Genomic DNA, 26524 nt, shown 5'->3' on the forward strand with positions numbered 1-26524 from the left:
AGACGAAGCAGGTCCCACCTTCCTGCCTCCCCACTCCCACCTTTGTCAATGGGCCAGAGGTAGAAGCCCAATCCCCCCCACACCTTTGTCAATGGACCATCATCTGCAACACAATAGGACCCATCTAAACAGAAACTCACCACATGGCATCTGGGAAGATTGCATCAGTCAGCAAGTCTAGCCCAGACCCCCATCCCCTGGGAGTCTGACAATCAATCAGGATACTCTTCTTGTGCCACAGGAAGTTCAGGGCTCAGAGAGGGCATAAAACCCGGGGACTCGCAGCATCTTGCCCCTTTTCTGTTCAGGAACTCAAGCCATGTGATCCTGTCCACCATTAAACCATCTTTCCAAGCAGTCTCCATGTTTCCAGTGTCTTTTTCCCCATTTGAAGCTGAACCCAAAAGGATATTTCTTCCAACACCAGAAAGTCAATGAGGGAGCCAGATCACCTAACGACTGCTTGATTCACTTAACCACTGAAGTGACACGCTTGTCATAACCATGGCCAAAGGCCGTCAAATGGGGCATGACTCACTTAACAACTGTCTTGCTTAGAGATGACAATTTTGGGATCAGTTATAATCGTAGGTCAAGGACTACCTGAAACACCTTCCAAAAATACCTTTTGTTGGGAGACAGAAGAAAAGAAAGGAAAGGTGGTTTTCCTGCTTCTCTCTTGTTCTGATGGTAATTCAGGCTTCTCAAGTCATCCAGGTCAGTGGTGGGTTTCAAAATTTTTTACTACAGTGGGTGTGGTTGGTGGGCGTGGCTTGGTGGGCGTAGCAGGGGAAGGATACTGTAAAATCTCCATTCCCACCCCACTCCAGGGGAAGGTTACTGCAAAATCCCCATTTCCTCCCGATCAGCTTGGGTCTTGGGAGGCAGAGAATAGATGGGGCCAGGGCCAGTCAGCATTTTTACTACCAATTCTCCGAACTACTCAAAATTTCTGCTACCGGTTCTCCAGAACTGGTTACCTCTGATGTGAAACCCACCTCTGATCCAGGTTATGGTTGTCCCAAAGGTGCTTTTTCTGGAGGCAACTGGACTTCCAAGAAGTCCCTTGGCTTTGGGACAACCATGCAAACGACCAGCTGTCTGCAAGGCATATAAATCCTTCCATTCCCCACTATCCTGTCAGAGCTGAAGAAGCTTCTTGGATGAGAAGAGAAACGTCTTCAGAAGAAAAAAAAAACAAGAAAGTCCAGTTGCCTCCTGAAAAAAGCACGTTTCGGCTTCCCTGCTTTGATTTTTCTTTTGGTAATGGAAATAATGTCGATGAACTGTCTTGAGTGCAACTAAAAACAGATCTTGTGTGTCCCTGACTCCACTGGTGAAATCCAATTTTTTTTACTACCGGTTCTGTGGGCATGGCTTGGTGGGCGTGGCAGGAGAAGAATACTGCAAAATCTCCATTCCCACCCCACTCCAGGGGAAGGATACTGCAAAATCCCCATTCCCTCCCCACTCCTGGGGGAAGGATATTGCAAAATCCCCATTCCCACCCCACTCTGGGGCCAGCCAGAGGTGGTATTTGCCGGTTCTCCGAACTACTCAACATTTCCGCTACCGGTTCTCCAAAACCTGTCAGAACCTGCTGGATTTCACCCCTGCCTGACTCCCACAGTTGTGCTGTGCCAGTGGCAAGGAGAATTGCACCTTGCTGTGATGTGAATCCCGTAGATATATATTACCGGTTTTCATGTTCTTAATCAGGTAATTAGAAAAACTTTTGGCAGATGATTACCTTGCAGAATCTGACATTGGCAATTTAGCGTGATGGGAAAGTGCCAGCTCTCCAATTCTGGGCCAAATGAAAGGTGTTTAGCCAAGGTTCAAATGCAGTAACTGACCCCGAGCAAGCTCCTTGCTGTCTACTTAAGAGGCAGAGCAAGAAATAGGCTCAGAAGAGCAAAGCACTTTGATTCTTTCCTAATTCCTTTTCATTTTGTGGGGGGAAACAGGAGGGAGGTGTGGTGGATACGTTCGCTGCCTTGAGTTATTGGTAGAGAATCAGTTTGGACTAGTGGTTAAGGAATCAGTCTAGAGCAGTGGTGAAATTCAAATTTTTTTACTACCGATTCTGTGGGCGTGGCTTGGTGGGTGTGGCAGGGGAAAGATACTGCAAAATCTCCATTCCCTCCCCAATTCAAGGGAAGGACACTGCAAAATCCCCATTCCCTCCCCACTCCTGGGGGAAGGATATTGCAAAAACTCAATTCCCACCCTACTCTGGGGCCAGCCAAAGGTGGCGTTTGCCGGTTCTCCAAACTACTCAAAATTTCCGCTACCGGTTCTCCGAAGTACTCAAAATTTCTGCAGAGATTCACTTAACAACCGTGGCAAGAAAGGTCGTAAAATGGGGCAAGCCTCACTTAACCAATGTCTCGCTTAGCAAAAGAAATGTTGGGCTCAATGGTGGTCGTAAGTTGAGGACTATCTGTATTTATAAAAATAATAAAAGTGAGATGCAAAGAAATAAACAATGGGAAAACAAATAGTTGTGTTTCAAAGAGAAATCTGTTTGCTTCCTTCACACAAAATGGGATTTTCTTTCTCACGGAGGTCACCGTCCCTGCTTTTCTGCTTTCAATGGAAGAAACACTTTTGGGGAAATGCATAAAGTTTGGTGTGAACAAAGCAAGGAGAGAAAACCACATTGTTCCTTTCTCTTCCATCTGAATCCCCTTCCCTTTGTTATAGCTTCAGATTTTATGGCGTACAAGTAGTCTGGACCATTTGTTTAGTAACCATTCAAAGTTACAACATTGGAAAAAAAGTGACTTATGACTGTTTTTCACACAACCGTTGCAGCATCTCTATGGTCAGGTGATCAAAATTAGGAGCCTGGATAGCTCAGCAGACTAATGCATTGTAATTTAACTCCAGCTGTCTGCAATTAGTAAATTCGAATCTCCCCAGGCTCAAGGTTGACGCAGCCTTCCATCCTTTCAAAGGTAGGTGAAATGAGGACCCAGTTTGTGGGGGCAATAAGCTGACTTTGTAAAAATATACAAAAGGATGAAGGCTATTGCTTAACGCACTGTAAACCGCCCTGAGTCTCCGGAGAAGGGCGGCATATAAATTAAAGCAATATATATATATATCAGATGCTTGGCACCCGGCTCGTATTTATGACGGTTGCAGGGTCCCAGAAGCCAGACTCAACTAACAGCTGGGTTATTACTTTTAACAACTGCAGTAATTCACTCAACAACTGTGGCAAGAAAGGTTGGGGGGAAAAGGGGCAAAACTCACTTTATAACTGTCTCGCTTAGCAACTTTGTAAATTTGGGGCTCAATCGTGGTTGTAAGTCAAGGACTACCTGGATTCAAGTCTGTCTTGGTAGCACTGCCTGAATAGCAGTATGTTGGGGACAAGGCACCCGCAGCTAACCTGGATCATGAAAAGACAGCACACACACGCAAACAAACACAAACACACACACACAGGCTATTGTGGCACAAATCCTGTCCTCGGGTTCTTGGCATTCCAACTTCTGATGCAATATCAAATTACAATAGTGGCCAAAATTGTGGAAACCTTTTCGGAAAAGTGTATTTTTGAGGTTTGATGGCTAATAACACACCGGTGTTTTTTGGAGTTTCAAGATAATCCTATTCCATTGCTGAAATGGCCTGGGAATAGCCCAGACCTTAACCCAATTGAAAATCTATGGAGCCGACTAAAGAAACTTTAGTCAGAAGCAACCCAGCAATAAAACCCAATTAATAGAAGCAACCATTCAATCTTGGTTTCACATTAGAACAGCTGCAGAACTAAAAGACTTGGTTCACTTCATGGAAAGATGTTGTAAGGCCGTCATTCATGCTAAAGGTTACCCAACTAAATATTAACTGACATGGTGATCATTTTTTTAGATCTCATTTTTTTCTATGGTGATCATTTTTGTATATCTCATTTTTTCTACGTGTTTCACTTTTCTTCTTTGTACTGTAACTGCTATTCTAATGGCAAATCCTTCATAAAAGTTATTGCATTACATTCTTGATTAAATTATCTTTCCATTGATATATCATTTTATGGTACTACTCAAAAAAAAATAAAAGTGGTGTTATTAGCTAGTTTTAGAAAATACACTTTTCCCAAAAGGTTTCCACAATTTTGGCCACTACTGTATACAAGTTGAAGTGTTTTCATGATGAGGCAACATTTTGTAACTCCACACTCTTCCAGATGCCCATGAAGACAGTTTCATAGAAATAAATACAGTGCATAGTAATGCGATTTCAGTAGGATGTGTTTGTCTTGTTTACTTGTTTGCCAGGAAACTCTCATACTATCAAGGCTAAAAAATCTTGGACCAAGGTATGATTTCATGGGTGTGAGATAGGAATATAGCAGGTTTAACAAGCATAATGTAATTTTACATAACACAATCTGCCATGGTAACATCTTAAGCAAGCCAATGAGTGGGTACCTGCGTTATATTATAAAGTTATAACTCTCCAGCTTCCAATCTCTGCTTACTCATCTCCCGACTTTCATCAAGCATAGCTTACACTCTGTTGAAAAGTCATTTTAAGCAGCATTAGTAGACACAATTACATACATCTTTCTTCTGTCTTGACAGGAAACAAAGTATTGGTTGTAGAATCCATGTTAGCTAATTATATCTGACAATCTCTAAAATTTTTGGAGAGAATGGTGCTTTTTTTCCCCCCCAAGAGGCAACTGGACTTTCTGTTTTTTCTTTGAAGACATTTCACTTCTCATGAAAGAAGCTTCTTCAGCTCTGACAGGATGGTGGGGAATGGAAGGATTTATTACTCCTTGCAGACAGCTGGTCATTTGCTTTGACACCTTTTAGTGGGTCATTAAGGTCACCTGGAGGTTTATTTGTGTCCTCAGGGTCACCTGAGTGGTGCAAATTGGTATGGAGCCTTCTTGGAACTGTTGAAAGGACTAGGTTGTGGATTGGAGATAGATGATGTCGTATCCCTCCCCCTTCTGTTGAGAGAGGGCTGTTCAATTCTGACATAGATGGCCTCTTTGATCCCTCTTTCAAACCAGCGATCCTCTCTGTCCAAAATATGGATGTCGTTGTCTTCAAAAGAGTGGCCTGTGTCTTTTAAATGCAGATGGACTGCAGAATCTTCGCCTGATGGGTTTGTTCTCCTATGTTGTGCCATGCATTTATGAAGTGGCTGTTTTGTTTCCCCATTGTACTTATCTGCACATGGCTCACTGCATCGTACTGCTTATATCACGTTGCTCAGTTTCTGTCTGGGTATTGTCTTTGGGATGGACGAGCTTCTGCCTTAGTGTATTCTTGGGTTTGAAGTTGCCTCTTAAAAAGGTATGGGGGGGGGGGAAAGCACCTTTGGGACAACCAGGACCTGGATGATTGAGAATCTCCATAGACTTTTGGAGTAAATATTTGTAGAATTCTCTCCTAAAAAGAATTAAAGGGCCCATCCTGTCTTAAACTCTCTCGCTATATTTATTTATCAGGACTAAGCATGAGCTTCCAGTTAGACTTCTGAAGATTGGCCTTACTAGGAAATCAAAGCCAACCAATCTTCTTAGTGCTAGTTCTTAAGAACGTGAAAAGAAAATTGAGGGCTGTGAAGGAAAACAGTAGCAGTGTTTGCTGCTCAGGAGAGAGAGAAAGGTAGAGCAGAGTCTTTAAGAAAATCATATCCAGTTTCCGACAGATCTTGTAGACCTGAAATGAGCAAAGTGATAATTACAGATGAATGTTATCAAGGAATTCACAAGAAGCCACTTAATCATCAGAATATATTTTTAAAACTCTGGGGAGAAAAGTAGAGAACATCTTGATTAGAGAACATCTCAAATTGTGCTTGGATTCAGGGGTGGGCTTCAAAAATTTTAGCAAGGGATTCTCTGCCCGGTTGCTGGGTGGGCGTGGCCTAGTCAGCTTCCTGCACCATGGCGGGGTGGGGTGGGGTGGTGGTGGGCATTTTTGCCCTCCCTGGGCTCCGGAGGTTTTCCTCGAGCCTCCGGGAGGGTGAAAATGCCCCCCCCAGGCTCTGGAGGCCTATTTTTCGCCCTTCTTGAGTCTCTGCGGAGATTCCTGGGAGGGGAGAGGCCAGGAGGTTCTCTGAACTGCTCAGAATCTTAGCTAGAGGTTCTCCTGAACTTCTGTGAACCCCGTGCTTGGATTTCTGAAGGAGCTCTTGAGAGCTGGAATCGCTCATGTCCTGTTGGATAGCAATACGTATTTGGAAGGCTTTTTTTAAAACTGAATTTGCTCTGTTTTATATGAAGGTAGGTTAACTTTCCCTTTCTTTCTTTTGTTTGTTTCTTTGCTTACTATTGCAGACACGAGGGCCTGGAGAAGTTGGAAGTGGATCCTACCAAATATTCCTTCCCTGATGTGACAAATATTGTCCATAAAAAGGATCGGGTGGGGCAAGGACCTTTAAGGCTTCAGCAGCCCAAAGTTGTGGACGCCGAGAACTTGAGCTTTGAAGATAACCCAGAAGTTCCACCTTTAATTTAAAGAACTAATGAGGAGATAGCTTCTTTTGTGGTTAGAAGAACATCATTAAGGTGCATAACTTTTATCTAATATTCTTGTGTATATATATACACACACACATACCTATTTACTATTCTTCTCTCTAGTGGAAATTGAAATTCTTGCCAAAATTTGTGTCCAGCTCTGTTAAAAGCTATGTCAGGTCAGGATTAGTTGCATTCTGTTTTACAGGGTTCTTTCTTCCAGCCCAGCTTGAGTATGAATTGTTGTTGGGACGAGGGCATCTAGTTCCTGGCTTCAACAGGGCAAACAACCTGTGATTAAAGCCCTGCTCCTTTTACGTGCAGGTGTAAAAGTGCAAGTGTGTACGATACACATTAAAAAGGAGTGGGAGCTTTGATTATTGATCATTTGTACCCTCCACTATGAAACAATCATTTCCATGAACGGTTTGGAGACGTGAGGTGTGAAGAATTCTTTTGCTTGCTGGATGCTCTGGAAGCTCAGGGTGAGGTTAAGAATCATATCATTCATTGCTCTTTGTAGTCAAAAAGGCATCATAATAAACAGCAATGAGCATTCCTGAAGATTTCCTAGAACAAAATGGTGGAGAAACCTACAGAAACGCAGCCAAAGGAAGGAAATGCAAATACATTTGGCAGGTGAGTGCCATGCTTTTCTTCCTTGTTGGTTCAAACCTTTCTGTTTCCTCACTCCTCCCATTTTTCCTCGTCTCAATTTTAAACTGTCTATATACGCAGCTTCCTTTCTTTTTTAATTTTAGGCATGCCAACTATAGTAAGAGATGCCCTGCTCCTTTCTGCCAGGGACGCTCGTTAATTTATCCCCCAACGACATGCATAATTTCTCCCTTCTTTTTAGTCCTACCATCCTATCCAAGTTAACTCTTAATAGCTCAGTAAGATAAGCCCTCGTGAGTTATACTATCAGCATTTCCCACCCTCCTTCCAATACAGTCTTTCCTGATTTATCTTTCTCGCTTGAAACATTGCGTCTCATTTTCGCTAAAATTGCATGCCTGCAATCATCTTTAAAACGCCAGGTATAGTTCATGTTATCAGATGTTCCTCTGAGTTACAGAGAAGGGTTATAATCTGGTATTTGTAGGTATGCACAGAGAAGGAAGCGTTGGCATAGAACTGCATACAATTATATAGGCCAGGAGTGTCAAACTCATGGCCCACAGGCCAGATGTGTCATGTGCTGGCCATGCTCACCCCCTCCCCACCGGTTTAGTGAAGGGGAAAAAGTCATGATGCGTCACATGATGACGATGTGACGACGCGAGTTTGACACCCCTGATATAGGCCTTCCAGCTTGAAATTTGAAAATGGTTTGTTTGAGAGACAGATGTTACTACTTCAGTAAAAAAGCAGGAAACCAAAACACAAATACTTGGTGTAAAGTATTCACATACCAAGCAGGTGACTGCAGCATAGGAAAACATTTTTTTTTTTCTGTAATAGAGGTGGAAAAATCTATGTACCCGGTATAGCAGAGCCAGGAATAAAGATGATTTTGAGATATTGCAGCGTCGTTGTTCTTTTGACATTCGCACGTCTGTGGGGATTTGGGAAGAGGGTTTCCAAGAGGCAGGACTTGCCCTTTTATCGCTTTCACACAAGGGCGATTGCACCATTTCTGAATTGTCTTCGGGCCCATCCTATCATCAGCGTTCAGCAGCTGAGTCTGTCGGTTTTTCTGCTCAGCTGCTGTTCAAACATAAAATTGTGAATCCAGTTTCCAACGGAGGGGCTGGAGCTGTGCGGAGCTTAGATAACAAGCCATTATCTAAGGTTGGAAATGTTGGCTTATCTTTCTACCTGGCTGCTGATTCTGCCTCTGTGCGCACACACATACACATACGTTAAATCATCATAGTATTGTAGCATTATTATTATTATGGTTCATCCCATAGTCAGCCAGATGTTCAGACTGGATTTGGCATTTTTGTCTGCCTGTCAGGTCCTTCCCAAAGACCTGGGATAGGCAGATGTGGATGTTTGATGGGGTTATAGATATTACCGCAGGATGGAAGCTGTTCCAAGTAAAGCCGCCTTTTGCGATCGACTTTGAATTTGTCAGTGCCGATGGTGTTCAAGTGGTGCTCCAGTTGTTTTGGGAATGCACCTGGGGTGCCTGTTACTATTGCGACTACCTTTGTTTGCCTTTGCCACAGTCGTTCTATTTCTATTTGCAGGTCTTTGTATTTAGTTATCGTCTCCAATTCTTTCTCTTCACTTCGGCTCTTTCCAGGTACTGCCACATCCACTATCCAGACTTTTTTTGCCTTTCTTGTTGACAGTTAAGTCTGGAGTGATGTTGTTATTGTTGTTGTTGTTATTTAATCTTCAATTTGACTCACAGTCTAGGACTGGTAAAACCTTAACATTTCAGGTCCTAACAAAGGACCTAAGAGCTGTTAAGGTAATATCTGAATATATATGTATGTATTTATGTATATATGTATGTATGTATGTATGTACCCACAGACACACACATACAGACATATATATATCAAATTTATTTTTTGCTGATAAAGAAATAAAGGGAGACTAGGATAGATCTATTTCAAGCTTTTTAGCTTTCATCAGCTAGCAATACCCTTACTCGGATTCGAACTTGGGCTTCCTGCATGTTAGGCAGTTGAATTAACCTTCTGAGCCACAAGTTATCCTCCCTTCATCCGAGTAAGGGTATGGCTAGCTGATGAGAGCTAAATAGCTTGAAATAGATCTATACTAGTCTCCCTTTATTTCTTTATCAGCAAAACATAAATTTGGTATAAAATGGTTTGTCATGAATGCGACTGCTTGAGGGCTCCTGGATTGGAGCTGAAAGGTGAAAGGGAGCAGAATGCCCCCTCCCACATGTTGGGGTAGACCAGGTGTCTCGATAGAAAAACACTTTACATATATATATATATATATATATATATATATATATATATATATATATATATATGTTTTCTATCGAAGCAACCTGTATGTCTATATATATATATATATGTTTTCTATCGAAGCAACCTGTCTACCCAAATATGGGAAGCTTCCTTTCGCTTTCATGACAAACTATTTTGTGTTAAATTTATATTTACTGACAAAGAAATAAAGGGAGACTAGAATAGATCTATTTCAAGCTATTTAGCTCTCATCAGCTAGCCATACCCTTCTTCGAACCTGGGCTTGCTTGCATATTAGGCAGATGTATTAACCTCTAATATAAATTAATATAAATTTAATATAAATATATACACATACAGACATACTTGTCCCAGCTTCTGCCAACCTAGAAGTTCGAAAGCATGTAAAAAATGCAAGTAGAAAACTAGGGACCACCTTTGGTGGGAAGGCAACAGCTTTCCGTGCGCCTTTGGCATTTAGTTATGCCAGCCACATGACCATGGAGACGTCTTCGGACAGCGCTGGCTCTTCGGCTTTGAAACAGAGATGAGCACCGCCCCCTAGAGTCGGGAACAACTAGCACATATGTGCATGGGGCCTTGCTGATGTGACCTCTCCGTATTTTGCAGTCCCCTTCAGTTTTCAACATTTCGGTGCTTTAAATAACACACACAACAGCTGGGGATGGGAGTATGGCACTGTTTGAATGCTGGTGTTCTTGTTTGTTTCGTTTTGAACTCTGGGATTCTTTCCAACTCCTTAACAACAGCTTTGCTGTAGGTCCTAGGACCAAGGGAGAGGCCTCTCAACATGGAGCAATTACCAATATTCTGAGCAGCTGTTTTTCCCAGAGGGGAGGGAATCTTTTTCTCTGCAGCCTGGGCTGAATGGACTCATTTTTAAAACTTTTTTTTTTTTTGCCAACATCTCCCTCCACATCAAATTTGGCCCCATTCCTTCATTTTTCAGAGGTTTGCCCTAATGATGAATAGAACTCCGAGGCTCTCTAGATAATTTCTTTTCAAGGGTTGGGAAGAATAAAAGGAGTCCAGAACAATAAATGATTCCTCACAGAGTACAAATGATCCACTGGGCCAAACTCAAAATAGGCTAGGTCCTGAGATCTATAAATTATCTTTGAAGGATGAAAAAAAATGGAAACCATGTTCGTGGGAGAGAGATATATATACATAGCAAAAAATGCTTCCAATTGTGGCTGTTCTCTACTAAAATTTTAGGTTAGACAACGCAAAGATACCCTTCTCTGGTAGCCAGACAAACATTGGCAAGCATCTCAGTTTCCCAAGAGGAAACTAGTAATTTAATCAACGCAGAATTCACAAACATAGTTAACAGCCTCCCTGGGATCTGTGGTTTCCAGTCCTTGCTGCCTTTTAAGATTGGTATTGCTGCCTTCCCTGAAAGTAAACTCAGTGGGGAATTGCGCGTGTGTGTGCGCACACCCATAATTCAGTGTGCCCCGTCCTCCCACACATGCATGCGTGACCCCCCACTCTTGGCACGTGATGACACGGTGGGCCCGGTAGGCCCATTTTTTGCCCTCCCCAGGCTCCAGAGGCTTTCTAGGAGCCTGGAGAGGGCGAAAATGGCCTTCCCCATCCCCTTGGAGGCCCTCTGGAGGCCGGAAACAGCCCGTTTCCCGACTTCCGGTGGGCCCAGAAGGCCTGAAAAATCAGCTGACCTGCATGTCACATGCGCTCGCGTGGCCATAGATATGGCTCCATGTGCCACCTGTGGCACCCGTGCCATAGGTTCGCCATCACGGGTCTAGAGAAACCAAGGACTACGGGACACATGATATTTGAGGGGCTGCCACAAAGAAGAGGAGGGGGTCAACCTTTTCTCCAAACACCAGAAGGCAGGACAAGAAGCAACAACGGATGGAAACTAATCGAGGAGAGAAGCAATCTAGAACTGAGGAGAAATTTTCTGACAGTGAGAACAATTAACCAGTGGAACGGCTTGCCTTCAGAAATTGTGGATGCTCCATCACTGGAGGCTTTTAAAAAAAGACTGGACATCCATTTGTCTGAAATGGTATTGGGTTCCTGCTTGAGCGAGGGGTTGGATTAGAAGGCCTCCAAGGTGCCTTCCAACTCTGTAATTCTACGTTCTATAACAGTGTTTCTCAACCTTGGAAGCTTGAAGATGGGTGGACTTCAACTCCCAGAATCCCCCAGCCAGCAGCGCTGGCTGGGGGATTCTGGGAGTTGAAGTCCACCCATCTTCAAGCTACCAAGGTTGAGAAACACTGTTCTATAAGATATAAGACGTTAAATGGGACACCACTTCAACTCTGTCACTGCCCTTAAAAAAGCAGATCTCATAGCAACATATATGATAACCTCCTTTGAAATTCTGTACCTTTATAGAGAAATGTCCCCTCCCCCTCATTAAATAAAGGGTCTTATAAATTTGCATCACCTCAAAACGGGGCATATTTTTCAGCCTGATGTGTTTTCTGTGAATAAAGGTCAACGAGGAATGATTTATAGTGTTTTCTTGGTGGCGTCCTCTACAAGGAGTTCTTCAATGGATCTATATTCTCCCAACACTGGATTTATTACCGCCAGTCTGTGAGGTGACTCAGACCTTCTCCGTTTGCCCTTGAAGGAGGGGTAGTTGGGAAAGTTGGCAGGTCGTTTTGAAAAGGGCACTTAACTCCAGGAAACCTAAATGTGATTTTCTTTTTAATGTTTAAAGGATATTGCAATCCTTGGATGACTTCATTGTCTAAAAATAGCCATCGAGTGGCAGGATTTGATTAACAAAACTAAGGACAAATTAGCTGACAAATTGGTTTGAGGGAGAGGGGTGGGCATTGCTAAGCCTTATCTTGGATTGGGTTTTTAACCTAATGAGAAAATCGCAGACAGTGCATTAAAAATGGAGAAATAGCAGCATAAAACCGAAAAGCACAATAAGAAACCCACAAACATCAATAATTAAAGACAGCCCAATTAAAGGCCAACCAAGAAAAAATAAGGAATGATTTAAAAGCAGCAAGGAATATAAACCAAAAACTAAAATGGCCAGCCAAGCTCACACATCGGTGACTCTGTGGTTTATAGCAGTTAAAAATCTACCAATCATGAACCCATTAAAAAAAAATCCTCCCTCCCATTGCAGTAACAACGCAATCAAATCAACAACTTGATTGGCTCCATCTCTATTTGGTGTCCCTGAGTTTTTAAGGCCTTTCAGAAAAGCAACAGTGTGTGTGTGTGCGTGTGTGTGTCAACCGTACCTTGGAGATGATGTTCCATAGAGAAGGGGCCACCCCCAAGAAGGCCCTTTTTCGTGGTCCCACCAGATGTACATCCCTAATCGATGGGACGTGTAACATACCCTGCCTTCCTGTCCTGGTGGGCTAGGTGGAGTGACGTTTCTTCAAATAAGCTGGCCCTAAGTCATGTAAGGCTTTAATAGTGATTAAAAAAAGGAGTCCCTGCAAATGTTACTTCACTAGACATAACCAATTGCAGGGGGTGGCACTCATCTCCGTTTCAAGGTCCCTTCAGCAAGGGTTGTTCAAAAACAACATATGACCAGCATGATGTCCCGGAGTGTTGTTTCCTCCCCATTGAAGTGGTACCTATTTATCTACTCACATTGACATGCTTTCAAATTGCTAGGTGGGCAGGAGCTGGAGCAAGAAACAGAAGCTCACTCCATCCCACAACGCTTGGGTCTCAAACCCAGGCTGTCAGCTTTCCAGCCAACAAGCCCAGCATTGTTACCACTGAGCCATCGTGCTTCCCTTAATGGTAATAACCAACAACTTTATTGAATTGATGCACAATTCAAAGCATCTAAGTGGTCTATATAGATTTATTGCAGATGGCACTTAGACTTATATACCGCTTCACAGTGCTTTACAGCCCTAAGCGGTTTACAGGGTCAGCACATTGCCTCCAACAATCTGGGTCCTCATTTTATCGACCTTGGAAAGATGGAAGGCTGAGTCAACTTTGAGTCGGTCAGAATCGAACTTCTGGCTCTGGGTAGAGTCAGCCCTCAATATTGCGTTCTAACTACTGTGCCACCATGGCTCAGATGACTCAGGGACTGGAGTAGGGAAACGAGATATTCTACAGATTAAATGTGTGTAGAGATTTCAAGAACCAGCAAATTATTTCATCAATGTTATAACTAGTTTTGTCTTGGAGGTTCAATTCAAGAGGTTGCATATGAGCTTCCTAGCACTCAAGATAGGGGAAGAAGGGGGACATGTTTTCTCAGATACTGTCAGATTAATGCAGCACAGGGGTGAAATCCAACAGGTTCTAACAAGTTCTAGAGAACCGGTAGCGGAAATTTTGAGCAGTTCGGAGAACCGGCAAATACCACTGGCTGGCTCCAGAGTGGGGTGGGAATGGAGATTTTGCAGAATCCTTCCCCTGGAGTGGGGAGGGAATGGAGATTTTGCAGTATCCTTCCCCTGCCACGTCCACCGAGCCACACCTTGCCCACCAAGCCACGCCCACAGAACCGGTAGTAAAAAAATTTGGATTTCACCACTGATGCAGTACCTCCGATTTGCCAATGAATCCTTTTGTCAATTTAGAACAGAGGTCTTCAAACATGGCAGCTTTAAGACTTGTGGACTTCAACTCCCAGAATACTGTAGCTGGCTGGAGAATTCTGGGAGTTGAAGTCCACAAGTCTTAAAGCTGCCAAGTTTGAAGACCTCTGACTTAGAAGGAACAATTCAACACCACCACCCCTTTCAGGATACTTCGAAATTCCTATAGACAGGGCTAGCTTAGCTCCCTCGGAGGAAAGTGTGGTACTAGCAGAATGAAGGCCCTTTGTGGAAGCATCTGAGAATCATTTCATAACTCTGAGCGATGTTGAAATCAGTCTTGTAATTAGCACTATTTTTCCCCCCAAAAGTACTTCAAAAAAATACATCTTCTGCAAAAAATGATGCTTCAGTGAAAGAGTATTATATTGTTGCAAAATCTTAAGGCTAATTTGAAGGAGAACTCCATTCCAATCCTCACCCTTTTAGCCATGTGTGATTTTCCTAATTAAACACTTCCAAACTGCATTTAGAATGCATTCTTTTTAAAAAGAAACAAAGATATTAGCCCCCCCAAAAGTGGTTAGGATTTTAATAACATTATAGTACAATGGGCTAGTTTAATTTGAAACAAAAAATGTGGAGGATACATTTTATTTTGATTGGGGTTTTTTCTTCCTTGTAATAATTCTAAGTTATATTTCCAGTTCAAAGCAAATATTGGCAGTGCAATCTTATATATATATTGAAGAAAATTTCACAGAGATCACTTTTTTTTTTAGTATGGCTATTGTACAGATTGGATTAGGCTACCCTCAGACACCAAGTATGTGAAAATCCAACAGAAGTAAAACCATGAAAGAAGAACGGTACCTTATTATTGTGTCATTGTTCTTATTTTGTTGGTTTTTTAAAAAACAAATTGTGTTTGCCACCAAGAGTTGAAATTGCAGGATGGGATGGATAGAGATAGATAGATAGATAGATAGATAGATAGATAGATAGATAGATAGATAGATAGGTAGGTAGGTAGGTAGGTAGGTAGGTAGGTAGGTAGGTAGGTAGGTAGATAGATAGATAGATAGATAGATAGATAGATAGATAGATAGATAGATAGATAGATAGATAGATGATGGATGGATGTTTGGATGGATGGATGGGTGGGTGGACAATAGAGATAGACAGACAGACAGACAGACAATATAGTCAGATGGATCAATAGTTAGACAGACAGACGATAGAATCAGATAGATCAATAGACAGACATATAGATAGATACAGGTGATAGACAAATACAGACTGGATTGAGATGATAGGTAGGTAGGTAGGTAGGTAGGTAGGTAGATAGATAGATAGATAGATAGATAGATAGATAGATAGATAGATAGATAGATAGAATGCAGGGATCATTAAGCAAATCTCTTGTTTGTTATGGCACAGTTCTGCCGAAAATCGGAAGTAACTTCAGGTTTGGGGCAAAAATGTCCTTAAAAACGGTCATGTGACCAGGAGACCCTGCAAACAGTGGTAAATGCAGCCATGTTGTCAAAAGCCTGAAATACGGAATATTGAAACTTCAGAATTGGGTCATAACTTTTTATCCAGATAAGTTACAAATTCAAATGGTTGCTAAGCGACCAATCATCAGTTAAAAACTACCTGTAACCAGCTACATGGAAAGGGAAAGACAATTACCTACATTACATAAATCTTTTGCAACTAGGTATGTTTTACTTTAGCACCCGATTTAGTTCTAGGTTTGCTAAGGCCGGAGTGGTTTCGATCCTCTTGCTAATCACCTATTGATGCAGGTAACTATCCTTTTTCCCAAAAAGACAGACGGGCAGGTGTCCTGCACAGGCAACGTTTTGCGAATTCTCTTTCGCAGGTTTTGCAAAGTTCGTTGCAGGAACCTGAACTGTGGCTGTTTATTTTGGCCCTTGTTTAGAGGGGAACCAAAGCCAAGGGAACGGATCCAGTCTTTCCTTAATTTGGTCCACGTTAATTGAAAAGAGAACACCTCTTGCTATCATGGTATACCAGATCTCAGCAATTAGAGAAGGCCAACCGATTCCCCCTGGTTCTTCTAAAGTGGGCAGCCTTGTAACTTTTCCATCTGGCTAAGCTTGAATGTAGAATTAGGTGCTGATGAAAGCAGTCCCTTGTGCTGTTCTCACATGCTAATTGAATCGTTCTGCCTGTTCACAAGTGTCATCACTTTGGAGTATTCTGGTTAATAGCCTTCCACTCCATTCTCAGTTGTTATTTCCAACCCTTAAACTTTGTGGGAGCTATCACTGCTATCATCTTATTAAACAAGAGCAACTGTTCAGGGTTACAAGAAACACCCAACGGAATCAAAACTCCAAGGCAGGCATGTTCCTCAAAGTATAGATTTATTAGTAAGGTGACCAATCGTCATCCTTTAGGGAGGACAGTCCTTCTTTTGTAAGTTCTGTCCTCTCTTGAAAAGTGTCCTCCTACATGTCCTCCTTTTCGATATTTGAAGATTAATCTGTAAATCTCTGTATTCGATTGGTGCCGATCTGATCCGTTGGGTGTGATGTGACGTATTTGTATTTGACATGACGATTCATCAAGGCTCAGTACAGTGCGGCAAGACGCAATTATGAGACGCATGCGCTCCGCACAGGAGAATTGTTTTGAGAGAGTGCGCTGCACGCAAGTGGCTTTGTTTACTTTTTACCGAAACATGACATGGCACACACGCACTCATTAGATTCTTTGTTGCAATGGACAAAATGTTTCTTTTATTTACGATATTTTATTTTTCTTCAATTTATTTATTTATTATTTTATTACATTTTTATACCACCCTTCTCCTTCTGGACTCAGGGCGGTGCACAGCCAAGAATAAAAAAACATCCCAATACAAAATTTAAAATTTTAAAAGAATTAAACAAATTTTGGCCCCAAATTTAAAACCTCCCGACTAAAATCCATTTACAATTAAAAATATCTAAAGGGGGAGGGGGGTTACGCCAGCCCAGCTTGATGAAATAGAAAAGTTTTGAGGGCACGGCGAAAAGCACGGAGATCTGGTATCCTATGTATCTCCGGGGGCAGGTCATTCCAGAGGGCAGGTGCTGCCACAGAGAAGGCCCTCCCCCTGGGGGTCGCCAGCTGACATTGCCTGGCTGACGGCACCCTGAGGTGTCCCTCTCTGTGGGAGCGAACTGGCTCTCGGGAGGCTATCGGCGGCAGAAGGCGGTCCCGTAAGTACCCAGGCCCTATGCCATGGAGCGCTTATTTGTGTCCTTCTCATTGTAAAAAAGTTGGTCACCTTATTATTAGGCATGTCCTATTGGCACGTCTGGGGAAACGCGACTCTAAACCCCTAGTTAAAAATAAAATTTTCTTTCTCCTGCTCATGTAGTCCATCACATGGTCCAACCAGGCCACAGTCCAAGGGTCGCTTGGTCTCAGATCCCACCTCCTTGCATCTGGTGGGGAAGTTCTTGGTTCTCAGAAGAAATAATTTTATTATGGCTACAATCCCCTAGCTATCTCTTCCTCCTCCCTCCTGTTCGCTGTGGCAGCCCTGAAAGTGCCGGGGTGGGGTGGGGTGGGGGAATGGCTCCAGGGCTGACGCCTACATTTTCAAATGGAGACCTGCCTGTTCTTCTTTCAGAGGAGATGGACCTTCAAGAGAAGCTGCTGACCTCTTGTCTTGATGGGCTTAGGTTACGTTCCTGTTACCAGGGGACAGAGGCAGTCTTTTGGCCATAAATACTGTAGGAAGTTAGCACCCACCCCTTTCCTGGAAGAGTGAAATATTTTAGGAAATATGAAAAAGGCAGAATATTATATTTCCCTGTATGAGAAATATGAGAAGCATATTTTACAGACAAAGCAGCTCCCACCTTCCTGCCCCCCACCCTTTGTCAATGGGCCATTAAGGCCTGGGCCAGTCTATTCTACATAACAAAGATCTGCCTCCTTCAGACAGAGCCATAGTAGGAATTGCCAAAGATAGGATTAGCCCTCTACACAATAGCAGCAGAAACTCACCACATGTGACCTGGGAAGCACATGTGACCATCAGCCAGCAAGACCCCCACCCCCTGGGAGTCTGACAACCAATCAGGATACTCTTTTGGGGCCCCAAGAAATGCAGAGCCAGAGAGAGCATAAAAACCGGAGGATTTACTGTATCTGCCCCTTTTCTGTTCAGGAACTGAAGCCATGTGATCCTGTCCACCATTAAACCATCTTTCCAAGCAGTCTCCATGTTTCCAGTGTCTGTTTTCCCCACTTGGAGCAGAACCTAGAAGGATGTTTCTTCCAACAATACAATTGAGAGAGTCCAGAAATATTTCACGAGAAGAGTCCTCCATTCCTCTACCGCAATAAAATACCTTATGCCACCAGACTTCAAATTTTAGGCTTAGACAACTTAGAACTACGCCAACTTCGGTCTGACCTAAGTGTAGTACATAAAATTATCTGCCACAATGTCCTACCTGTCAATGACTACTTCAGTTTCGACCACAACAATACACGAGCAAATAATAGATACAAACTCAAGGTAAAGCGCTCCAAACTCGATTGCAGAAAATATGACTTCAGTAACAGAGTGGTCAATGCCTGGAATGCACTACCTGACTCTGTGGTTTCTTCCCCAAACCCCCAAAACTTTAACTTTAAACTGTCTACTGTTGACCTCACCCCATTCCTAAGAGGTCTGTAAGGGGCGTGCATAAGCTCACCAACGTGCCTACCGTCCCTGTCCTAATGTCCCTTTTTACTCTTAACTCTTTTCATGTATTCAAATTATGTTTATACTTCTACCTGTTATCTTATACATGCTTGACAAATAAATAAAATAAAATCAATAGGAAAGGGCCATAAACGTCCCCCTGCCGGTTGGGGGCACTAAATTGGCCAAAAGACAATCAGGCTAAAGATCTCTTCATAAAAATGAAACAGGGTGTCCCTCGTGTTTTTAATAGGCAGAATCTGCCCCCAGAAAAATGTATTCCTCATTTATATAAAGCATTTTGCATTCTGGTGTTTTAGATAGCAGTGCTTCCTGAACAGCTTGGAGAGCTACAAAACACAGCACAGTTCCTGAATTTGGGCGGCTGTTCTAAAAAAAGGCATGGCACAAAAAGAAAAAAAAGAAGAAACTAAAAGGGTTGTGCAGGCATTAAGGATGCTTCCCTTCTCCTTTCACTAGCAGGTAACAGAATAACAAGAGTTGGAAGGGACCTTGGAGGTCTTCTAGTCCAACCCCCTGCTCAAGCAGGAAGCCCTATACCATTTCAGACTAATGGCTGTCCAATCTCTTCTTAAAAACTTCCAGTGTTGGAGCACCCACAACTTCTGGAGGAAAGTCGTTCCATAGATTAATTGTTTTAACTGTCATGAAATGCCTCCTTAGTTCTAGGTAACATGCTAAGCTGGGGGCTGCCTGGCAAATGTTTTGGAAGGGAGATTGGGAAATTTGAACTATGAGAAATTGGAATGAAAAAAAAAAAATCCCAGAAGAAGCCTTAGGGCCAACCCTTCTGTTTTCTAGAAAATTCTTTGAATGTGCCCATATAGTAAAGAAGATTACTACTTATATGCAGAATGGCAGATCAGGAGCCAGCATCTTCTGTCGAACAGGCTGCTCTTGAGAAGCTAAACAAGATCAGCTCTGGATTAAACTTGGATGGGAGACACCAGGAAATTCCCAATAATTTAGGCTGGCAAGGTAACAAATACTGGTAGTATTTGTCTTACAACCAATTATTGATTGATTGATTGATTGATTGATTGATTGATTGGTTCGATTTATATGCCACCCTTCTCCGGAGACTCAGGGCAGCTTACAATGCGTTAAACAATAGCCTTCATACTTTTGTATATACCTGCTTAGTAGGGCTTTGCCCCCCCCCCCAGCGGTGTTCTTTTTTATACAAAGTCAGCTTATTGCCCCCACAATCCGGGTCTTCATTTTACCTACCTCGAAAGGATGGAAGGCTGAGTCAACCTTGAGCCTGGTGAGATTTGAACTTGCAGTAATTGCAGGCAGCTGGTGCTATTTAACAGCAGTTTAGTCTGCTGCGCCACCAAGGCTCAGTGACTATTCAAAGTGATGACGGACCCCCCCCCTCCCCAAACTTTTACAACCTGATTTTTGAAGTTCTGACGGCTGCAGTCCCCCAACCCCCCTGATCACATGATCGTTTTTTGAATGCTTGGAAACTGGCACGCCTTATTGGCTATCAGCAATGTCCCACGATCACGTGAAAGTGACTTTCTACTACCGGTTCTGTGGGCGTGGCTTGGTGGGCGTGGGCGTGGCTTGGTGGGCGTGATTGTTGGGCGTGGCAGGGGAAGGATACTGCAAAATCTCCATTCCCACTCCTGGGGGAAGGATATTGCAAAATCTCCATTCCCACCCAACTCTTGGGCCAGTCAGAGGTGGTATTTGCTGGTTCTCCGAACTACTCAAAATTTCCGCTCCAGAACCTGTCAGAATCTGCTGGATTTCACCCCTGGTCTATATACTGTACATTAACAAGAGAAGCTTCCTTAAAACCTTTCCTTCATCCTCCTACGTGCCCACAGCCGCTTCTGCACAAATGATTTACACACCACTGGCCATTGCTAAGGTGAAGTCAAGGTTATCCACACGGCTATTATTTGGACCCAACAATGGTCAGATGACCCTGGAAGATGCTATGTGTGGAAATGACTGATGCTTGCACTTCAGTGCATTGTTCTCCAGGGTGTTTTTATTCCATTTTCTGAGTAGTTCCTGTTAGAAAAAGTGTCTATCGTTTTAAAACGCTATAAAAACTCTATTTGTCAAGGAGCTTCAGGATTCCTACTGTGAAGTGCTACCAAAAACACAACAAAGGGTTTGTAACTTAGCATACAGGTAGTCCTCAACCTATGACCATTCAAGAAGAGACTATTCAAACTTAACACAGCACTGGAAAAAAAAAAGTGACTTATGATATTGCAGCATCCCAGATCACTTGATTGGGCAACTGGCATGTATTTATGACAGTTGCAGCATTCCTGGGTTGCATGATTGAGCCATGGTGGCGCAATAGTTAGAAAGCAGGAATGTAAGCTACTTCTGCTGGCTGCCAGCAGTTCAGCAGTTCGATTCCCACCGGCTCAAGGTTGACTCAGCCTTCCATCCTTCCGAGGTGGGTAAAGTAAGGACCCAGATTGTTGGGGGCAATATGCTGATTTTGTAAACCACTTAGAGAGGGCTGTAAAGCATTGTGAATTGGTATATAAGTCTTTTGCTATAGGATATGTGATTGCAAAATACAGGTAGTCCTCCACTTATGACCACAAGCGTTACAGTTTGCAGATTCCTTTTTTCTCCATTTGGGGGCGCTGAATTGTATGTCTACTTTCTAATAACATTACTTCCATCTTTTGATTATGTATTTCCTAGACTTCTAACCCGATTTTCTTCCAGAGCAGAATCAAAACTTTATCAACAAGCTGGGTTGTGAGAGCCGTGGTGACACAGTGGTTAGAATGCAGTATTGCAGGCTAATTCTGCTGATTGCCGGGATTTCAGTTCTGACCAGCTCAAGGTTAACTCAGCCTTCCATCCTTCTGAAGTTGGTAAAATGAGGACCTAGACTGTTGGGGGCAATATGCTGAATCTATAAACCACTATATAGGTCTAAGTGCTATTGCTATTGTAACTTTTCCAGCCAGCTTCTGACAAGGCAAGTCAATGGGGGAAGGTAGATTTGTTGAAGGACTGCATGATTCACTTAAGAACTCATTTAACAACAGCCTTGCTTAGCAATGGAAATTCTATTCCCAACTGCGGTCATAAACTAAGGATTGCCTGTATGCTCCCAAGGACAGTCTCTGAGGTCTTGGAAAAGTCAGCCTGGCCAACTTCAAGATAAGAGATCTTCAACTTCCAGAATTTCCGAGACAACTCCCAAAATTCTCAGGAATGGTCGTGAGAAATTCTGGAGTTGAAGGCCACACATCCAGACATTGCTCAAGGATGCTTTTCTTTCTCAAATTTATCTTATAGTCTTTATTCTTATTAAAAGAACTCCAGAGGACTCCTGCAGCTATAAATCGTGCCTTAATTCTGATTTCTCCAGGTTTCAAGTTGTATTTGGAATTGCATTCTTAATTCCCGAGAGGAATGCTGCATATAAACACTTAAGAGGATGCGATTCTTAATCCTCTATCGGGATCAAAGGGAAGCTCTACTTTGATTCAAGAGCTTTTGTTCTATAGTCTAAAAGAGGAAGAAAAATCACTACATAGTTTTATGGGCTTTCTTTGATATTGGTACATGACTTCCCCTGAAGGTAGTAGGATCACAATCTTGATCCTTTTACTAACAGAACCCCCCAGAGTGAGATTGCTAGTTTATACGCTATTCTACCAGAATGGATTGCAGTCTATGAATTTTCATTCAGTTCAAATTTGACAAAGGATGTTGTTAACTATTAAGATAATATTTTAAGTATTGATATCAAAAATCCTGACAGTCAGAACAATTGATGAACAGAACGGACTCGTCTCCAGATGTTTTGGGTGCTTCAACACTGGAGGTTTTTAAGAAGAGATTTGACAACCATTTGTCTGAAATGGTATAGGATCGTGATGGCAAACCTATGGCACGCGTGCCACAGGTGGCACGTGGAGCCATATCTGTGGGCACGCGAGCGTTGCCCTAGCTCAGCTCCAGCACGCATGTGTGTGCCAGCCAGCTGATTTTCTAGCCTTGTGGGCTCACCGGAAGTCGGGAAATGGGCCATTTCTGGCCTCCAGGGGAGTGGGGAAGGCTGTTTTCACCCTCCCCAGGCTCCAAGAAAGCCTCTGGAGCCTGGGGAGGGCGAAAAAATGGGCCTACCGGGCCCACAGTGCCATTGTGTGCCAAAAGTGGGGAGTGCGGGGGGGTGTCGCAGGTACATGCATGGGGGGGCGGGGCGTATTGAATTATGGGTGTGGGCATGGGCACATGCGACCCCCTGCACTTTTGGCACACAACAGCAAAATGGTTAGCCATCACTGGTATAGGATCTCCTGCCTTGAGCAGGGCTTTGGATTAGAAGACCTCCAAGGTCCCTTCCAATTCTGTTGTTCTGTTAACTGTAATCCAAGGCGGTCTCTGGTCTATGACAGTAATAAATTAAATTGAATTGAATTGATTGATTGATTATAATCCAAGGATCATTAATGTATAGGTGCCAAGTTCTCAGAATGTATTGATAGAATGCTGACAATAAAGAAAATATTAATTGAAACATTGGGGTCATCAAAAAGAGAAGTATGGCATTGGAAGAGACCACGAGGATCACCTGATGCTACCATCTACACCACGGGGGTCAAACTCGCCATGTCATGTTGTTGTCACGTGACGTACCATGACTTTTTTCCATTCACGGGGTGGGTGTGGCCTGCACATGACACATCTGGCCTGTGGACCGCCAGTTTGATACCCCTGATCCTACACTATGCAAAAAAGCCAACGGAACCATTCAGAAAATAGCAAAAGCAATAGCACTTAGACTTATATACCGCTTCATGGTGCTTTACAGCCCTGAGTCTGAGTGCTTTACAGAGTCATCCTATTGCCGCCAACAATCTGGGTCCTCATTTTACTGACCTTGGAAGGATGGACGGCTGAGTCAACCTTGAGCCCCACAGGATCGAACTGCTGGCAGTCAGCAGAATAAGCCTGCAATACTGCAGTCTAACCACTGTGCCACCACAGCTCTAGATGGTTGTCCAGATCTTTCTTACAAACTTCCAAAGACAGAGAACTTACAACCTCCATAAATGAGGTGTAAATGAAATCTAAATAGCTGTACCTTACTCATTATTTCTGTCCTACTTTCTGTGGCCATGGAAAAGCGTCCATGACTGTCTTCCAGGAGTGAAATTCAGCAGGTTCTGACAGGTTCTTGAGAACTGGTAGCGGAAATTTTGAGTAGTTGGGAGAACTGGCAAATACCACCTCTGGCTGGCCCCAGATTGGGGTGGGAACGGAGATTTTGCAGTATCCTTCCCTTAGAGTGGGATGGGAATAGAGATTTTGCGGTATCCTTCCCCTGCCACGCCCACCGAGCCACACCACGCCCATCAAGCCACGCCCACAGAGCCAATAGTAAAAAAAAAAAATTGCATTTCACCACTGCTGTCTTCTCTATTTTAGGTTATCTGAACACTGATAATCATATCTCCTCACAGTCTTACTCTCTCCAATCCAAACTTCCCAACCCACTTCAGCCGTTAACGTCTTTCTCAGTCTCCTTTCTAATTTGTCAATATTCTTCTAAAAATAACAGTACTCAGAAGTGTACATAGTACTTCAGATGTAATCTCACTAGTACTGAGTAGAGAGAAAGAATGATTCTCTCTATGATTTGTTAAGGCCTTCTGACTCCAAAAAGGCTCTGGATGGCTTACAGATGTTCAAATATTTAATTAAAATGCACTTTTGCACAGAAAAGGGACTGCTACAGAGAAGGTACGCTTCCTTGGTCACCAAAAGATGACAACATTTAATTGAAGGAAACTTGAATTTGACTGTCTGCTGAATGCACCAGGCAGGCAGGCAGACACAACTGGAGGCAAAGAATTTTGCAGGATCCTGTCTGCCCCTCCTCCACCTGCCCCTCCCCCACCTGCCCCACCCCCGCACCTGCCCCATGGTCGCATGGTTGTAATTTGGGTGCTTGGCATTTAAGGTTGTTTGCCGTGTCCCACGGTCACGTGACTATTTTACTATTTTTTTTGTGGGAAATCAATATTTACTTCCAGTTTCTGGGAAAAATAACCCCATAACAAACACTGCAAACTGTGGATTCACAACAACAGGTAATCCTCGACTTACAACAGTTCATTTAGTGACCTTTCAAAGTTACAACAGCAGTGAAAAAAAAAGTGACCATTTTTTACAGTTACCACATTTGTAGCATCCCCATGCTCATGTGATCAGAATTCAGACGCTTGGCAACTGGTTCATACTTACGACAATCGCAGCGTCCCAGGGTCATGTGATCTCCTTTGGCGGGTGCAAAAGCAAAGTGTCAACCTTGAAGTTGGCCTAACTGTGGCCATTTTCTTTTCTGTAGCTTTCCTCTTAGAAGGTTTCTCTTCACTTTGCTTCAGGGCTGACACTGCCTAGAGCAGGGATCTGCAACCTTAAACACTCAAAGAGCCATTTGGACCCGTTTCCCACAGAAAAGAAAACACCGAGAGCCACAAAACCCTTCCCGTGCCTGACTATTTCTTGAGCGGCCACAAAACTAGCATATGTAGTTGAATTAAACATTCTGTTTTTCTTCTGAAACTTTTCTTTTCTTGGATTTATCCATGGTTGCCCTACCGGGGATTGAAAAGCTCAATAAATTGCGTGCCCGTGGGTGTCGCACATTGGCGATTGTGATGCATATTTTGAGTGACAGGAAGCCGCAGCAGAGGGGTGAAAGAGCCACATGAGGCTCCAGAGCCACAGGTTGCTGATCCCTGGCCTAGAGCTAAGGGGGCAGGGAGATGGGTGTAGAGATAACGGGGGTATTGTAGCCTAAATAAGATTCTTTCCCCTGGGAATCAAAGACGTTTGTGCAAGTGTTTGAAAAGTGGAGACTGAGATCACCTAGCAACTGGACTACATGCTGACTGGACCATGTGACTGGAGACTCTGGGGCAGGGGTGAAATCCAGCAGATTCTGGAGAACCGGTAGCGGAAATTTTGAGTAGTTTGGAGAACTGGCAAATACCACCTCTGGCTGGTCCCAGAGTGGGGTGAGAATGGAGATTTTGCAGTATCCTTCCCCTGCCACGCCTACCAAGCCACACCATGCTTATCAGGCCACGCCCACAGAACCAGTAGTAAAAAAAAAAATTAGATTTCACCACTGCTTTGGGGGGGCAAGTGACAAAGCTTTTTTTAAAAATTGGGTGTAAAACCGGCGGGAACTTAGAGCCGGTTTTCCACCAAGTCTGTGCCGATTTGATATGTCCCAATAAAATGTTCTTGGAGGAATATGCCTGCCTTGGAGTTCTTATTGAAGGAGATGTATTACTTGGAACCTTGACCCAAAGTCAATGGGGAAGCCCGATTCACTTAACTACCTTGTTGCTAACTGAACAACTGCAGTGATTCACTTTTACAACCATGGCAAGAACAGTCGTAAAGTGGGGGCCAAACTCACTTAACAAACATCTCACTTAACAACAGAAATGTTGGGCTCCATTTGTGGTCGTAAGTCCAGGACTATTTGTAGTTTCAAAATTCTTGAAAGCCCGATAATATTTCTCTTCCCTCCCTTCTTCTTTGTACCAAAGTGGAGTCATGTTAAATTTCTTTCTGCTGTCTCTGCATTCCTGCTCCAAGGTCACGTCTGCGCTTCTCTGTGTCACGCTGCTATGCTATACTCTGTGGTTTGTTCTTATTTTGGTAAGATGATATACAAAGCCAGCTAATGCTATTCCCTCCTCGGCACTGAACACTGAACGTTGATAGAAGTGATACCGCTGGCTGGCGGATGGATGCAAGTTTTATTGTGGCCTCAACCCAGTTCATTATCTTCAACGGTTTTATTTTGTTTGCGACCCAG

General features: G+C 43.3%; 1 protein-coding gene across 1 annotated transcript in view; it reads left to right on the forward strand.

Annotated features, from left to right (window-relative positions):
- DNAAF11 (dynein axonemal assembly factor 11) overlaps positions 1 to 6584 on the forward strand; it is a 44676-nt gene extending 38092 nt beyond the window's left edge. Inside the window, exon 12 of the mRNA XM_070942012.1 lies at positions 6314 to 6584. Coding sequence (XP_070798113.1) covers positions 6314 to 6494 — 181 coding nt within the window. The 3' untranslated portion in view covers positions 6495 to 6584. The remainder of the gene's footprint in view (positions 1 to 6313) is intronic.
- Positions 6585 to 26524: the final 19940 nt, after the last annotated feature.

Source organism: Pituophis catenifer, unplaced genomic scaffold (genome assembly GCF_029215685.1).
Source record: "Pituophis catenifer annectens isolate HBS135680 unplaced genomic scaffold, rPitCat1.0.hap2 SCAF_3, whole genome shotgun sequence".
Classification (NCBI taxonomy): Eukaryota; Metazoa; Chordata; class Lepidosauria; order Squamata; family Colubridae; genus Pituophis; species Pituophis catenifer.